Raw genomic sequence first — 16,565 nt, 5'->3', positions numbered from 1 at the left:
CAAAATATCCTGGCATTTGCCAAGTAGAAATTATTTTGGTAATCCTAATTGACCTAAAGCATGAAAAGTTTAGTCTGATTTAATGTTTTTTTATATAGTGTATGTAAAGTTCTGGTTCCAACTTTATGATTTATACACATTTCCTCACTCAGAATAACTCAACTTTAAAATTGCCAGTTTGCGGTTTCATCCAAAGATGTGCACGTAACTAGTTAACTTATCTGTTTTGGGCATTATTATTGTTATATATTTATTTATATATTATTATTAGTTTTAATCCATCAGTGCAGAGCAAACAGTTGGTGGAACAATGACTGATGACAAACTTTTGGGGTGTGCAGTTACATCAAGCCCTTAATATTCTTCTCCTTCCTCTCCCTCATCTTCCACACTATCAGCGCCAACTTCTTCATAATCTTTCTCCAGGGCAGCCATGTCCTCTCTGGCCTCTGAGAATTCTCCCTCCTCCATTCCCTCTCCAACATACCAGTGGACAAAGGCTCTCTTGGCGTACATGAGGTCAAACTTGTAGTTTAGTCTGGCCCAGGCCTCAGAGATGGCAGTGGTGTTGCTCAGCATGCAAACGGCCCTCTGCACTTTGGCCACGTCTCCTCCAGGAACCACAGAGGGAGGCTGGTAGTTGATGCCCACCTTGAAGCCAGTGGGGCACCAGTCCACAAACTGGATGGAGCGTTTGGTCTTAATGGCTGCAATGGCAGCGTTGACGTCTTTTGGCGCCACATCACCTCGATACAGCAGACAGCAGGCCATGTATTTACCATGGCGAGGATCACACTTCACCATCTGATTGGCTGGCTCGAAGCAGGCGTTTGTGATTTCAGACACAGACAGCTGCTCATGGTAGGCTTTCTCAGCAGAGATGACCGGGGCATAGGTGGCCATTGGGAAGTGGATACGAGGGTAAGGCACCAAGTTGGTCTGAAACTCTGTCAGATCAACATTCAGAGCTCCATCAAAACGAAGAGAAGATGTGATTGATGAGACGGTCTGGCTCATGAGACGGTTAAGATTAGGGTATGAAGGGTGCTTAATATCAAGGTTCCTCTGGCAGATGTCGTAGATGGCCTCGTTGTCCACCATGAAGGCACAGTCTGAGTGCTCCAAGGTGGTGTGGGTGGTCAGGATGGAGTTGTAAGGCTCAACTACAGCAGTGGAAATCTGGGGTGATGGGTAGACAGCAAACTCAAGCTTGGCCTTTTTACCATAGTCAACAGAGAGCCTCTCCATCAGCAAGGAGGTGAAACCAGAGCCACTGCCTCCACCAAAGGAGTGGTAGATGAGAAATCCCTGCAGGCCAGTGCACTGATCCGCCTGTAAAAAAAAAAGCAATAAAATCCTTATTAGTTTTAAGATTAGGTTTTATTTCCTGCAACTTTCATTTCTTTTAGCTGTACCATTTTACGAGTCCTATCCATAACAAGTTCTATGATCTCTTTCCCAATGGTGTAGTGTCCTCGGGCATAGTTGTTGGCAGCATCCTCTTTTCCTGTGATGAGCTGATCTGGATGAAACAGCTGACGGTACGTTCCTGTTCGCACTTCATCTATAGAGAAAATCAAAGCAGTAAAGTTATGTAGTTTCAAAATAATCTAATGAAATACACAATTCAGAATAATCTTCAATACATCGACGTTTTTTTTTTAAAAAAACGACTTATTTAATTGGTGCAGTTTTCCTGATGTTTAGTCACAGGCCCAGGGCGCCATCTGCTGGAAGGGGGCCAAATAGCACCACATTTCTTTTTTTTTAAAATGATAATTTAAAAAGGTATAATGAACGTGAAACACACCCTTTACAATCACTGTACATGTTTTCTCCTAATTGAATATTAATACTAAAAATCTGTAACTTTATATGTTAATCTTCTGCTCATATTTATCTTTATTTTATTCTAATTCTTGTTCTATTCTATATACAGTAATTATATTATGTTGTTTGCACATTGTGTTCTTTGATTTGATTAGTCAGTAACACAAAACCTAAAATCAAACAGGAAAGTAGAAATGTCCTTGTACTGAAACTGTATATACTGTATTTTAACTTTTGATTGCACTGTTTTACATTGTTTTTGGATTTTTGCACCATTGTTGTTATTGTTTCCTTGAGACATTTGCACTATACCTGTAAGTGTTATGTTGTATTATTGTAATTTTAAATTTTAAAATAGGTTGTATATTTTTTCAATGGGTTTGTTGTATCACAGAATTGCATTGTTTTGTCTTGATATTTAAAAGAAATGATAATGTGTTCACAGTGATTCCAGTATAAAGAAGTATTCTGTGTATAGTTATAAGTTTGTTAGTCATAGTTCTGATATAATCATATAATAATGAGTAATAATATGATTACAAACCGATGACAGTAGGCTCCAGGTCTACATAAAGCGCTCTGGGGACACGTTTCCCTGTCCCAGTTTCACTGAAGAAGGTGTTGAAGGAGTCGTCTCCTCCTCCAGATTCCTGGTTTGAAAGCACCTGTCCGTTTGGCTGAATCCCATGCTCCAGACAGAAAAGTTCCCAGCAGGAATTACCGATCTGGACTCCAGCTTGGCCCACATGAATAGAAATAATCTCACGCTGCAGAGAGAAAACAATATATCAGGATCCTGGCATCACTTAATCATGACATCAGTTGGTCATATGCTAATTTGTTTATTGCAAAATCTAATCATTTGTTTAATTATGAATATAAAGCAGATGAAGACAATGAAATCCTGTCTTACCATTGTTTATCTTTCTTTTTAAATGCTCAGGCTTTGGAGAAGTTGTAGTGTCAGAGAGAACTTTAACTATGCGTTTCTACACCGTGTACTGTGAACTACACGCACTAAGTCTGACGTCATAACCAGTACGTCATTGCGTTCCATTAATGTACACATTACACGCAATGACGTACTGGTTATGACGTCAGACTTAGTGCGTGTGTACACACACGCACTAAGTCTGACGTCATAACCAGTACATCATTGCGTTCCAATAATGAGCAAAAAAATGCCCGGATGTACACTATGGCCGTGTTGTAAATGTCTTTTTTTTAACTTTTTGTGTTAATGTCGAAGATGCGACTGTAGACTTAGATAAATTTATAAAAATATTCACAGATTCAGCTTTTCCGGACCAATAACTCATCAACGGAACATTGCTTTTACAAAACCGAGACCTCGTTACAATCACAGCAAGGTGGACTGAACGTTACAAGCGGATTTTCCTCAAAACGAGCCGTTCTCCGCTCTTGGTCATTTATATTGGCCTCTACGCGGAGCCGACTGTGGCTGGAATAAGCAGGGACCGTCTGCAAATTACAACACCGGAAAAAGGTACAAAAAATAAAAACCAATAACTTCACAAAGGAAAGTGGTAGTGTCATAAAACTTACAGCACACATAGTTGAACTTTTCTTGATTATACTACAACACTTAGTTTTAATAAATATTCATGTAATTTTAGTGATTTTTTTCATTAAATAAGTACTAAAATATGCAATAACTGTCTTACAACATGTAGTAGTTTTATTTTTTTTTTGTTTTTTCTCAGAGCACACATAGTTAATCAAGAAGAGTTCAACTATGTGTGCTGTGAGTTTGATGACACTACAACATGTTACTGAATGAAAAGCTGAACCTGTGAATATATTTCTAACTTTACCTAAGTGGTTCCTCACCCCTCCTGTTCCACTGATTGCTGGGCGGTGACTCACACATTTTATATACGGGTCTGGCCGCACTGTGTTAGCGTTCCTCTGCTGTCAGAATACCGCTGCTGCGTCAATGCGGCTGTTTTATTTTTATCAGCAGCCTATGCTCTTTAGACTTTGATTTATTTTGTATTTCTTTTGTGTGCATTGACATTCTGTTGGAGATTTAATACTTTGTTTATTGATTTATTTGCTCCTTCATTTGTGTTCTGATTTCAATTTCAATTATTTCGTAGTTCCTTTGTATTTGAAATTTAAATATTTGTTTACTGATTAATTGAATTTCATTTCTTTTGTATTTCTTTTGTTTGCGTTGATATTGTGTTGGAAATTTAATTATTTTTCATTTGTTTATTGATTTATGTGATCCTTCATTTTTGTATTGATTTGAATTTGATTTATTTTGTATTTCTCTTGTATTTGAGATTTAATTGTTAATTGTTGATTGAGTTCAATTTATTTCGTAGTTTGCTTTTGGTTATATTGTATTTTGTTATTTCCATCCATCCATCCATCCATTTTACCGCTTTTATCCGGGGCCAGGTCGCGGAGGCAGCAGTCTCAGCAGAGATGCCCAGACCTCCCGATCCACGCACACCTCCTCCAGCTGTTCTGGGGGGACCCTGAGGCGACTCCAGGCCAGCTCAAAGACATAGTCCCTCCAGTGTGTCCTGGGCCTACCACGTGGCCCCTTCCCAATAGGACATGCTTGAAACACCTCCTGAGGGACGCAACCAGGAGGCATCCAAAACAAATGCCCGAGCCACCTCAGCTGGCTCCTTTCAACGTGAAGGAGCACTACTCCGAGCTCCTCCCGAGTGACTGAGCTTCTCACCTTATCTCGAAGGGTGCGCCCAGCCACTCTGCGAAAGAAACTCATTTCGGCCGCCTGTATCCGCGATCTTGTCCTTTCGGTCATTACCCAAATCTCATGACCATAGGTGAGGGTAGGAACGTAGATCGATCGGTAAATTGAGAGCTTTGCCCCCCAACTCAGCTCCCTCTTCACCACAACAGTCCGATACAGCGACCGCATCACTGCTGACGCCACACCGATTCGTCTATCTCAATCTCACGCTCCATCCTACCCTCACTCGTGAACAAGACCCTGAGATACTTGAACTCCTCCACTTGTTATTTCTATATTGTTTATTGTTTAGTGAGTGTGCTGTGTGGTCATTTTATGGTTCTCCTTTGCCCTGTGGACAGGTGCTGTGGACTCCGGTTGGCGACCCAATCCCTGGTGTGTGTGTGCGCAGTGTCACGGGTGATTGTATGATTTCCTCGTCCCTCCTTGGTTTTGGGCCTCCGAGGTAACCCAGCACTGTCCATTCCCCTCTGCTGGCCTTGTCTAATATTAGGTATCGATAGCAGGTGAGCTGCTTTTAACACTCATTGTAATAAAGATTATTTGTACTTCTGAACACTGTCTCTGGCCCCGTGGTTAATTTTGAACCTGTGTAGCCTTTAGTCCACATGTTACAACTGGTGATAACTTCCTGGAGTGAAATTCCCCAGGTGGCGTTGTTCAGCAACCAGATTGATTATTTTATGATCCTCATCTTGCCACACAAACTTTAACTCATATTCAAAACACAGATGATATAAACTCCCCTGCCAAAAATATATGAAGGTAGATATGTTGCAAAATGGGATTTAGGCGAGAAAAGTATGTGTGCATTTGTAGCTGCAGAATTGAGAAGTTATAACCGTAGAATTGTGGTTATAAACAATAACTGGCACAAGTAATACAGAAAAAAAAACAAAAAACATACGAGTAAATGTTTGGTTACATGTTTGCAGCTGTCATTTTATTTTTGTAATATCAGTCTACACATTTGGTAATATTTTTTTCTGACTTCACATTCAGATCATGCATGTGTGAATATTTTCTTTGGGTTTAAATTGTAATTCTACCGGTTTACATTTTTTCCCATCATTTGTCTCGTGAAAATCATTTCACACGTGGGTGAATTTTTTATTTATTTTTTAACACAAGCTCACATCACATTCAACAAGTTCTCCCATTTTGCAACATATCTACCTTCATAAAAATACACAGCTCCAACATCTGCAATAATATCAATGATTCATGTAAAAAAAATACTTTGAGTCTTTGTGCAGTGACTCAACAGAAATGTGAACCTACCTCAAAATCTATTAGCTAAATGTTGCAATATCAGCTCATTTGTGTTCCCTACAATAATGTACTGATGTTCTAGAACAGTGGCTTTCACACTTGTTTGTACCCACTTTTTCTTATTTCTGAATCAAAGTACCTCCTTTATCCGACTCCAACAATTTGCTTAGAAAACTATTTAAAAACATCTATAGAGCATGATGATGGAATGAACGACTGATAACACACATGTTAAAGAATCTCATTTTGTAAACAAGTGGAAATACACATTATTTCGTGCAGTGGTTCACAACCTTTTTTGGATCGTGACCCCATATTAATATCAAGAATTTATGGCAACCCCAAAGACATTTTGTTTTCTAGAATTAGTTTTTGATCATGTTTGAGCTCAGATATATTTTCACTGCATTTTAGTTGAACTAGATTTATATTTCACAAAGTGAAAGTATAGAAATACAGTTGTTAAAGATTGTGTTGTTTAAATTTAATTAAAACAAAAACAATAATATATTAAAAATCTTACTGAATTTTTCAGAAATTTCAGGCAACACCAAATAAACTCCAGGTGACCCCAAGGTTGAGAATCAATGATTTAGTGCCTCCTGAATAGATTTATATCTATAGTTTTTATCATATCCAGTCATCTCATGTCTGGGGTGGGACCAAGACAGACACTTTATTTGTTCCACTCTCTTTCTCTCTCAAGTAACCCCTGTAGTGCCATCGCGTACCCTTAGGGGTACACGTAACCTAGGGGGTACACGTAACCTAGGGGGTACACGTAACCTAGGGGGTACACGTAACCTAGGGGGTACACGTAACCTAGGGGGCACCCTCCTAAAGGTGCAGGAATCACAGGATATTTTAAACCTTGGAACAAATTACCTATGGACCTGAAAGACATGTCAGCTTTACGCATATTTAAAAGATTTTTAAAATCATTATTTTACCAACATTAATGTATATATCGTGTTTTTTTAATGTATTTACTGGTGTAACGAACACGTGTCAATCACCATGATGGAAGCTAATGGGGATCCAATGAACAAATAAAGCAATAAACATGCATCACAAAGCTTTAAAATAGACCCTGATTTCTTATTTGTAATCATTGATCAGCTGATCAAAGGTTCAAGTTTCAGTAATGTGTAGCTCTACTGTTCCTGTTGATCACAGTGCAGGGCACTATGTCTGTTAAAACTTATACCACAGTGATTTTCAAATCATAATGTTTCATGGTATCAGAGTATAGGGTATAGTTACTGCAGTACTTTATAAATGACTTTTTTCTTTTTACTGTCATAAGGAGTGAATGTTATAGAAACAATAATTAAATACATTGTGTCTCTGTGTCAGACTTTCAGACACTCATTCACAGTTGAGATATAAACCAGTAATGTACTGTTGTGGCCACTAGACGGCGGTGTTTCTCCACACATCAGCTGTCCTTCTTCAGGACGCACCACACTGGGTGAACTAAACACACATTCTAATATATTATTATAAATCAGATATTGATAATTCATCACTTATGTTTATTTTGCATTAAAATTTTCAACATATTTGAAATGTTATTTTATGAATTTTTTTTAAAGTTTGGATTGAAACATTTTTATTTATTTATTTTTTACTTAAAAAAGGTGTGTCTTATTACCAGTATTTGAAGCTATTCTATATTGTATTAGTCCTTACTTTATATGCCTGTGAATCTTGACTTGACTTTAATTGTATTTAAAGCACTTTGAAATATCATTATTATATAATTATCATTAGTCAGTATAAGAAAGAACAGCAACAATTTTACCAAGAACAACAATGATATATAATATTAGGGGTTGGGGCTGCTTGGGGCTTCCTCGGATGTGTGTGTGGGGGGGCGGTGGCAGCCTCTCTTGGGGGCATCTGGGGGGTTGCTCGGCCGCGGGGGGGTTGCCTGGGGCTCCCTGGCCCCGGCTCTTTCTGCTGGCCTGGCTGCATCTGTGGGCCCAGGGCAGTTCCTGGGTTTGCAGTAGCGTTTTTTTTTTGCACATATACTGGTATACGATGCACTGGCACGCCTTGGGATGTGGGATAAAACTCATACTGGGCTAAACCTTAGACACGTTAATCCCAAATACCTGCTTTAGGTACTACCATTCACTCATTCCACCTGTTCACAGCCACCACCATTATAGCTAAGCTTCACACTTGTCACCATACTGGCTGGATTACACAACATAATAAGCACAATTTATTCTACAACCTCACATCTCACCCTCACTGTAAAACAGTCTATTCTTCCCCACCTTTTCTATTTCCCCTCCCCTTCCCCCTCCCCCTCCACTTAGGTGTAACACTCCTCTCCCTTTTTATATCCTCCCTATAATAAAAGACTTCTTACCCTTCCTTAGGGAGGGCTGGTGATGGTCACAATTAAGCAATAAAATAAATCAATATATTTTATTGCAAGAACAAAATATGCATTGCTGTCTCATAATGATTGCACTTCCTGTGGTGTTGACCTTTGACAGCATGTGCAGAGAACTAAAAAAATAAAATAATAATAATAATAATCATAATAATAATAATAATAATAATAATAATAATAATAATATTAATATTAGGGGTGTGTATTGCATGGCATCTGGCGATATGATTCTTACCCCGATACATAGGTTACGATACAATACGATTTATCCCGATATTAAAGTATGAGGCAATTATTGTGATTTCTTTTTATATATGACTTAAAAAACAACTAATCTGTAAATGTGTACACCTTTATGAGAACATTATGTATGAAATATACTTTATTGGCATATTTTACACTCAAAACATTGGCTTTAACATGCCATGAGCCAACAACTTCAAATAAAAAATAACATATAATCTGCCTGTGGCAGAATAATGTGATATAGCAGGAAGAGCTCCTGAAAAATGAGACTATTTATTACTACTTAATACTAATTTACTGTAAAAAGTAACATGGCTCATACTGAGTGTACCAACAGAAAATTAGGATGTTCTACACATGCAGTTAGTGCAGAGACAGATGAAGTGGATTTGCAGGCCTGCTCGTTTTTTTTTTTTTTAACCTAAACTTTAGAAGTGAAAGAACAAGATGTGATTTCCATGTTTGTGTGGGTCTTAGTGTTGAAATACTAAATGCATTGATGAGTGTGACAGACTAAATATATTATATCTCTAAAGTGAGGCATCTATTATCAAAATCAGATCTGGAACTGTTCATACACACATTTATATCATCTCGTATTGACTATTGTAATTCTGTTTTTACTTGTTTTAATAAGTCAACCCTAAACAGACTCCAGATTGTTCAGAACGCTGCTGCCAGACTTTTAACTGGTGCTTCTAGAACATCCCACATCACCCCCATTCTTGCTACTCTGCACTGGCTTCCAGTTAAGTTTCACATAGAATATAAAATTTTAGTTCTCACGTTCCGAGCAGTACATGGTCAGGCCCCTAAATATATCTCGGACTTGTTGTACCCCTACTCATCAGGGCGATGCTTTCGGTCTTCAGGTCAGGGTCTCCTAAAGACCCCAAAAACTAAATTTAAAACCAGAGGAGACCTGGTGTTCCAGGCTGTAGCTCCCAGACTCTGGAATAACCTGCACCAGTCTCTCAGGAAGCTCAACTGTGTGGACACTTTTAAAAAACTGCTGAAGACCACATTTTACAGAAAAGCTTTTAGTTACTGGATTTTAATTTTTATTTATCCTTTAATGTTGCTGTTCTTATGATATTTATGCACTCTTGTTTTATTATTTTATTGTGTTGCACTTGTACTTTTACCACAACTCTGTACAGCACTTAGTGATTTTATCTGCAAAAAGCGCTTTATAAATAAAACTTACTTACTTACTATTATAGAACTGGGATAACCTATATGACAATCAATGAAACTACTTATTATCAGAAATTAAGCAACTGCAAAAAACTAAGCTGACAGGAGGGAAAAGTACTGAATAATAACAGCATCAATAGAAATGTAATATAGAAAGTATCCCAAAAATTACTTGAAATTGAACGGTTGCCGTGGCAGCAAGATGAAAGAGACTCAAACGTAACTAAATCTTCAGTTGCTTCTCTCACTGCAAGTGGTGAAGTAGCAAAAACTCTCTGAGTATCTTTGTATCAAAAAGTAAAACAATCAATTTTTGTGAAATTTGAAAGGTTAAATTGTAAAAACCTGAGAGAGGAATGGCTGCTGCAGGTAAGACATAATTTACAGACAAAATATGAGGATTAATTTTAATCTGCTAAGTAAGATGAAAATTATAGTCATTAAAGGAATCACTAAATTTTCTTTAACAAAAAAAGTACATAATATCCTTAGAAACTACTTTTACTGGTTTTAATAGATTGAAAACATTTTTCCTGAAAAAACAATTCAATATTTTATGTAGATGATACTGAAACAGTTTGAGAGTGTATGCATGTTATTAGTGTTGTCAAGAAATTAAAATAAAAAGAGTGTTTAATTAATTATGCTCTGTAATTAATTTATTTCATTAATGTATTTTTAAATCTCACTTAAAAATATCTGAGAAAAGCCCTCAACTTCAGGTATTTTCATTTAAATTAATTACATTATTGTGCAGATCAAAAGACTGATACAAAATAATGTATTATTTATAACAGACTTGAACAGATGCAGACGTAGCTATTTACTATAATTCAGCTGTATTTGAGACTATAGGAGAATAATGCTGTGTACTTTTGTCAATTTTCATATCATAAAAACTAAAAATGAAATAAAACATCAGGTCCATATGAAGTGCTATAAGTTAAGGCATGAAAAACAATAACAACACTTTTCTGAGCTATAAAATGATTAAACAGTCTGTGTAATTACACAGAACTTGTTGCTTTTTCTCTCCTTCAGATCATAACATTTATCCAGTGAGTTTGTTCATTTGTCAGTCGTAAACTTATTCATTTTGGCTCTGAACCCTGTCATCTTGTCCAGTGTGTATTGGCAACACAGCGTGTTAGCATGTAGCGGCTAGCACTGTCCGAGTGTCCGTGCTAGCCGCTACATGTTAGCATTGAGGTGGTAGAGGAGGCTGCAAAACATCCAGTGATCAGCAAACTCTCTTTCTTAAACAATTTGTAAACTACTGGGCTTTTGTTTTCCATCCGGTGTTTTTAAAAGTACAAATTAACACCAACAAAGCTCACCAGCGTCCTGTGTTGTATTGTAGTCTGTGCATCAGTATTATGGGTATACCGGGAACTCTTTAAATAACAAAGGTTCCGCGCTGTTCGGAGCGCAAAAAAGCGATTAACGATATTATTTTAATATTTATTTTTTCTGTAATTAATTAATCGCAATTGACGCGTTTAAGTCCCATCCTTACATGTAATACATAAAATAAGGGTGTTTGATTTCAATGTTCACAGAATGGATGTGATTTAGCAGAAAGAGCTCCTAGAATATGTATTAATACTTTTTTACTGTTAAAACTTACTGGATTTGCAGGCCTTTTTTTTTAGTAACAGTTTGTTGACATTACTTGAAACTGAATGGTTGCCGTGGCAGCAAGATGAAAGAGACTCAAACATAACTAAATCGTCAGTTGCTTCTCTCACTGCAAGTGGTGAAGTAGCAAAAACTCTCTGAGTATCTTTGTATCAAAAAGTAAAACAATCAATTTTTGTGAAATTTGAAAGGTTAAATTGTAAAAACCTGAGAGAGGAATGGCTGCTGCAGGTAAGACACAATTTACAGACAAAATATGAGGATTAATTTTAATCTGCTTAGTAAAATGAAAGAAAAATGTAGTCATTGAAGGAATTACTGGATTTTCTTTCGGGAAAAAAAACTATTATTATAATTAATACATTTTTTTTTAAAAAAGTACAAATTATACTTATAAATAAGTTTAATATCTTATGTAGATGATACTGTTTGAAGTGTGAAAAAACTCTGTCTAAGTATCTTTGTATCAGAAGTAAAACAAGCTATTTTTGTGAAGTTTGAAAGCTTCAATTGTAAAAACCTGAGTGAGGAATGGCTGCTGCAGGTAAAACAGACTTTACAGACATAATATGAGAATGAATTTGAATCAGCTAAGATGAAAGAACACTGTAGTCATTGAAGGATTCACTAGATTTTCTATAAAAAAAAATAAATAAATAAATTAAAAAAAAACAGAAGTACAGATTGTCATTATTAGAGAATACGTTTACTCTGGTTTTAATATATTAAAAAGACTTTTCCTTGAAAAATAGGCTCAATATTTGATGTAAATGATACTGTTTGGAACACTTTGTGGGAGCTTTCAGAATCAAAAATGTGTGTGCATATCTTTTTACTGTAAAAAGTGCTCAGTGTACCAACAGAAGATTAGGATGTGCTACACATGCAGTCAATACAGGGACAGGACTTCACATGTACAGTGGATTTTCAGATACTGTTGGATTCTCTATCATCTTGCAGTTAGACAACCTTTCACTTTCAAATAATGTCAATAATCTGTTTCCTATATTGTACATGCATGTATTCAGTGTGGACAAATGAACTTAAAGTACTTAATACTGTACGTAACTATTTTTGAAGTATCTGTACTTTATTATTATTCTTGCTGGATATTTTTTCATTACGTTTCTATTGATGCTCTTGTTACTCAGTACTTTTTCCTCTTGGCCTTTTTTTCTAACCCAAACTTTAGAAGTGACAGGACAGAACAATATTTCCTTCTTTGTGTGAGCATTAGTGTTAAATTACTGAATACTAACCTTGTGCCCTGTCATTTCACTTTGACAGCACATCCTCTAATGGTAGGGCATGCCCTCCACAGCCCCTCCACTCGATACACAATCCTAGAGTTTATCGGAGAAGGTAGCTTTGGGAAAGTTGCCAAGTGTCGTGCTCACAACAGCAGCAAATTGGTGGCAGTAAAAATCCTAAAGAAGGAGTATTTTCAAGATGTGGAGGACGAAGTAAGTGTTTGGTGCCTTCAACAGAACTTTAACTATGAATTTTTGGGGTAAAGTGATATGAAGGTGATCTAACTGTCCTTTTTTCCCTCCAGCTGTCAGTGTTGAAGACCATCAGCTCTCTGAATGCTGACCACTTCAATCTGGTCACATTCTATGAGCAGTTTGAATACCTGGGCTATAAGTGCCTCGTCTTTGAGCTGTTGGACGTGGATTTTCTCCACCTGGTTCATTCACTGAACGTCAACCACATCCGTCCTATTGCAAAGCAGGTATGAATCTTTTTGTTTCTTGCTGATTGATTAGGAAAGCCTTGAGTTCAAACCTGAGCTTAAACAGCTCCATAAGAGGAACTCCATTCTCATCCTGTCTTTTCTCATTGTGTCCCTGCAGCTGATGATGGCATTACAGGGACTCAAAGCTGTAAGAGTAATGCACACTGACATCAAGCCAGACAACATTATGATGGTCAACATTGATGAAAGTCCATTCAGCGTAAAGCTCATTGATTTTGGAATGGCTTCTCCCATCTCTGCCGCCATGCCCGGGCTCAGACATCAGCCCATCGGCTACAGGTATGAGGATGTCACCCTGAATGACTTATGGGTTTTTGGAACAAACGTGTGTTTTTAAAGTGTTGGTACTTAACACTAAAATATAGAGTTCTGAAGTATATTTCATTCATTTTGCTTCACAGGGCCCCAGAGGTTTGTCTTGGCCTTCCTTACTCGGGGGCCATTGACATGTGGGGAGTGGGCTGCACGCTGGCATTCCTCTTCCTAAATGACAACCTCTTTCCTGTCCACTGTGAATACCTCATGGTAGGTCGTCTTTTCTATACATCATCCCTCCATTCATTTAATTACCCATGTGCTCTTTTTTACAGGTATAGAAAGTGTTGAAGAACTGCCCCTAATGTGTATAATTGTGTGTTTTTTGTGCAGATGCAGAGCATGGTGGAGATGCTGGGAATGCCATCAAAGTACCAGCTCCACTTTGGCTTATACAGCAAGAGGTTCTTTTGTCATGAGGTGGATGAATTGGGCACAAGATGGAGGCTGCTGGTAAAACATAGTTTTTATTGTTGTTGAACCTTGACTGTTGCCCTAAACTTATCTTAAACCCCTTATATTGTCATTGTGTTTCCTCAGACACCAGAAGAGTACACCTCTAGGAACAGAAGACAAGCTGAGGAGTGGCCCGAATATCGTCCACATTTGTCATCATTAGATGACCTGCTCTATGTAAGTGTTCTCTATGTCATTTGAGTTCAAATACTTAGAGATCTCTTCTTTAAAATCTAACCTACTTCAGACATGTTTATAAGCTGAATTTACTCACCATTATCGTTAACATGAGCAAGAGAGGTATAAACTAGTGTATTGACCAAACTCTATTTTATTTAATCCAGATGTCTGAACTAGGGGACAATGAGACGGTAGAAGACAGGAAGGCCTTCATCGAGTTCCTGAAAGAACTGTTGAATCTGGATGGGGAAGAGAGAATCTCTCCCATTGATGCTCTTCAGCATCCCTACATTACAGGGTCATACCTGAGCCAGGAGCCAGACAACAGAGAACAGTGAGTAACTGCACTGTGAAAGCGATCACGCACATGAAGGTCATTTTGTTGTTCTTTTGAATTTTGTACTAATCTTCTTTTATTTTTCCTCTAGTCAAACCGAGGCACAGGTCATTGAAGAACATTCACCTGAAGATTGGGATGCCGAGTACCCTCTTAATAATGAAAATGGCAACTGTGGACGCATTGTGGTACAATTACCTGAAGATTGGGATGCCGAGTACCCTCTCTTCAATGAACACAACAAATGTGGACTCATTGTGGCATATTAGCCCAAAGATTGAAATACCAAGTACCCTCTCTCATGCAATTGGTAAATGTAGACATTCTGAGTAGTATTTTCTTGTTCTTCTTTGTATTTCTTTGTAAATTTGTTTATTTCAATGTATTTTTTAAGCAACTGTATTGAATGAATAATCTTAGTATATTTTTTTTATTTCATTGTATTTGTAAATAATCCTATTGCATGAATTTATTAGCCACATTTTTACAATAAATATTTATGACTTACCTGCTTTGTTAATGTTTTCATAGTTTTGACCCCTTTCTCAAACATTTTCTTTTTAGTTCTTCGGGGAAGTCCCTGACATTGTAGTGTGCTAAAAGTTCTGCAGAGCTGCTAAATCTCCTGGAACAAAATGAAAAGGGGCTTTGTTTTTATAAGTCACTAAGGGTTATGGCATATTGCCCAATACAATGTCGGCCTCAAAACTAATTCCAAACTCCAACTTGGTAGCATGATCTCAACTTCCTCCTATGGTTACCAGGAGTCCATGTGGCCTTTGTCCTGTCTATTCACCTGATGCAATTCTTCAACAATAATGTCACTGATATAATAATAAATCATATATTTAGAATTGGTAAAACATTTGTGATGGAATAAAATCTGACAAAATATTAATAATTTATGAACAGTCATAATAATTTTGAATCTGTCCATAATCAGTTTCCTATGGAAGAGCTCAGCACAGTACAAAAACAATGAAAAGGGTCGGCCATGGGTGTAGCTAACAAAACTGCACATCAAAATGAAAAAGGGCCTCTGCTCTCTAAAAGGTGACAGGGATTGCTCTCCTCTATCACCCACTGAATATATCAAAATGATGGAGACAATTAGGACCTGAATTATAATTAGGGCATTGTTCGCCACAAACAATCAAAGAAGTACTTGGATCAATTATTCACTGTACAGGTGCAGCGGATCTCTCAATCAATCAATCTCAATCTTTTATTTGTATAGTGCCAAATCATAACCTATGGTATCTCAAGACACTACAGTAGAGCAGTCATAAGGACGGACTCTTCATTTTATGGATACACACATATGCATATATACGTATATACACATACATATGTATCCCACACCCAACATGAATTCATCATGGCGGCAAGGAAAACCTTCTGTTAAGCAGCAGGAACCTTGTGTGGATCCCATTCCTATGATGAACAGCCATCCACGTTATGCTGTGTTGGGTGTGTGCAGAGGAAAGGGTGTAGACAGAGTTGTTGAGACTCTGTAACTCCACACAAAGGATCCCACGGACCTGCAAGACAAAAGCCAGAAGGAGTACAGGAGCAAACACACAATGGAAGAAGCAGACATAGAGGGAGTGTTAGAGAGAGGAATGGGACCCTCTCCGGTCCCTCTCTAACCTAAATGACCTCTCTCTTAAAAGGGACATATCATGGTTTTAAATCGTTCCATTTTACATATAAATCATACAGTTGTGGTCTATATAAAGCGGAACTGCAATGCTTGGGTCTGAATTCCTCATTATTATAGCTCCACAGGCACCTTTTCTACCCCTTTTCTGATGTGCTTCTAAGAGCAACTCCATATCCCGCCCCCTCTTCAGGTGACACTCGGTTCAACTCCACCCTGTTCGGCCATTTTTATAGTTTGATAGAAGAGATACGATTATGTAGCGGAGCATAAACTTTTTATTCAGAGGTTATTCACAAAATGTCAACAACAGAAGACTTGTCCATCCAGCCTTACATGTTTGAGCCAGAGTCGGACCCAGCGGAGCGAGATGAAAATGAAGATGATGAACCTGCAGAACCCTAACAAGTGAGCTAACACAAGCACCGAGCTAACGCTAGCGCCAAACTAACGTCACGAAATGCATTTTAATAGTCTTTTCAAAGACCAAAACGTCAAAATGAAATGACTAATGAAAAC

At 37.6% G+C, this 16,565-nt stretch overlaps 3 protein-coding genes across 3 annotated transcripts; 2 read left to right on the top strand and 1 right to left on the bottom strand.

The window, feature by feature from the left end:
• Nucleotides 1-243: 243 nt before the first annotated feature.
• On the bottom strand, nucleotides 244-2,853 carry LOC114462543 (tubulin alpha chain-like). Its single transcript, XM_028445453.1, has 4 exons — nucleotides 2,744-2,853; nucleotides 2,375-2,597; nucleotides 1,416-1,564; nucleotides 244-1,332 (listed from the first exon to the last, which is right to left on the bottom strand). Exons 1-4 carry the CDS (start codon nucleotides 2,744-2,746, stop codon nucleotides 355-357), a joined length of 1,353 nt encoding a protein of 450 aa, XP_028301254.1. The 5' UTR covers nucleotides 2,747-2,853; the 3' UTR covers nucleotides 244-354.
• An 8,642-nt stretch (nucleotides 2,854-11,495) lies between these two features.
• LOC114462226 (homeodomain-interacting protein kinase 1-like) lies at nucleotides 11,496-13,080 on the top strand. The gene is made up of 3 exons (XM_028444922.1): nucleotides 11,496-11,573; nucleotides 12,630-12,805; nucleotides 12,898-13,080. Exons 1-3 carry the CDS (start codon nucleotides 11,561-11,563, stop codon nucleotides 13,078-13,080), a joined length of 372 nt encoding a protein of 123 aa, XP_028300723.1. The 5' UTR covers nucleotides 11,496-11,560.
• Nucleotides 13,081-13,274: 194 nt separating this feature from the next.
• On the top strand, nucleotides 13,275-14,719 carry LOC114462509 (homeodomain-interacting protein kinase 3-like). The gene is made up of 6 exons (XM_028445399.1): nucleotides 13,275-13,377; nucleotides 13,500-13,623; nucleotides 13,747-13,866; nucleotides 13,954-14,046; nucleotides 14,214-14,383; nucleotides 14,478-14,719. Exons 1-6 carry the CDS (start codon nucleotides 13,319-13,321, stop codon nucleotides 14,653-14,655), a joined length of 744 nt encoding a protein of 247 aa, XP_028301200.1. The 5' UTR covers nucleotides 13,275-13,318; the 3' UTR covers nucleotides 14,656-14,719.
• The last annotated feature ends 1,846 nt before the right edge of the window (nucleotides 14,720-16,565 follow it).

The sequence above is a fragment of the Gouania willdenowi genome, chromosome 4, assembly GCF_900634775.1.
Source record: "Gouania willdenowi chromosome 4, fGouWil2.1, whole genome shotgun sequence".
Taxonomy (NCBI): Eukaryota; Metazoa; Chordata; class Actinopteri; order Blenniiformes; family Gobiesocidae; genus Gouania; species Gouania willdenowi.
The sequence above is the reverse complement of the archived record's forward strand: the minus strand, read 5'-3'. Positions and strand labels throughout refer to the sequence as shown.

Coding starts and splice junctions, on each gene's coding strand:
- LOC114462543 (XM_028445453.1), bottom strand. Junction 1,565..2,374: donor CCTGGAGCCTACTGTCATCG/GTTTGTAATCAT, acceptor TTTTCTCTATAG/ATGAAGTGCGAACAGGAACG. Junction 1,333..1,415: donor TGGATAGGACTCGTAAAATG/GTACAGCTAAAA, acceptor TTTTTTTTACAG/GCGGATCAGTGCACTGGCCT.
- LOC114462226 (XM_028444922.1), top strand. Junction 12,806..12,897: donor TTCAAGATGTGGAGGACGAA/GTAAGTGTTTGG, acceptor TTTTCCCTCCAG/CTGTCAGTGTTGAAGACCAT.
- LOC114462509 (XM_028445399.1), top strand. CDS start 13,319: ATGGCTTCTCCCATCTCTGCCGCCATGCCCGGGCTCAGACATCAGCCC. Junction 13,378..13,499: donor CATCAGCCCATCGGCTACAG/GTATGAGGATGT, acceptor TTTGCTTCACAG/GGCCCCAGAGGTTTGTCTTG. Junction 13,867..13,953: donor GCACAAGATGGAGGCTGCTG/GTAAAACATAGT, acceptor GTGTTTCCTCAG/ACACCAGAAGAGTACACCTC.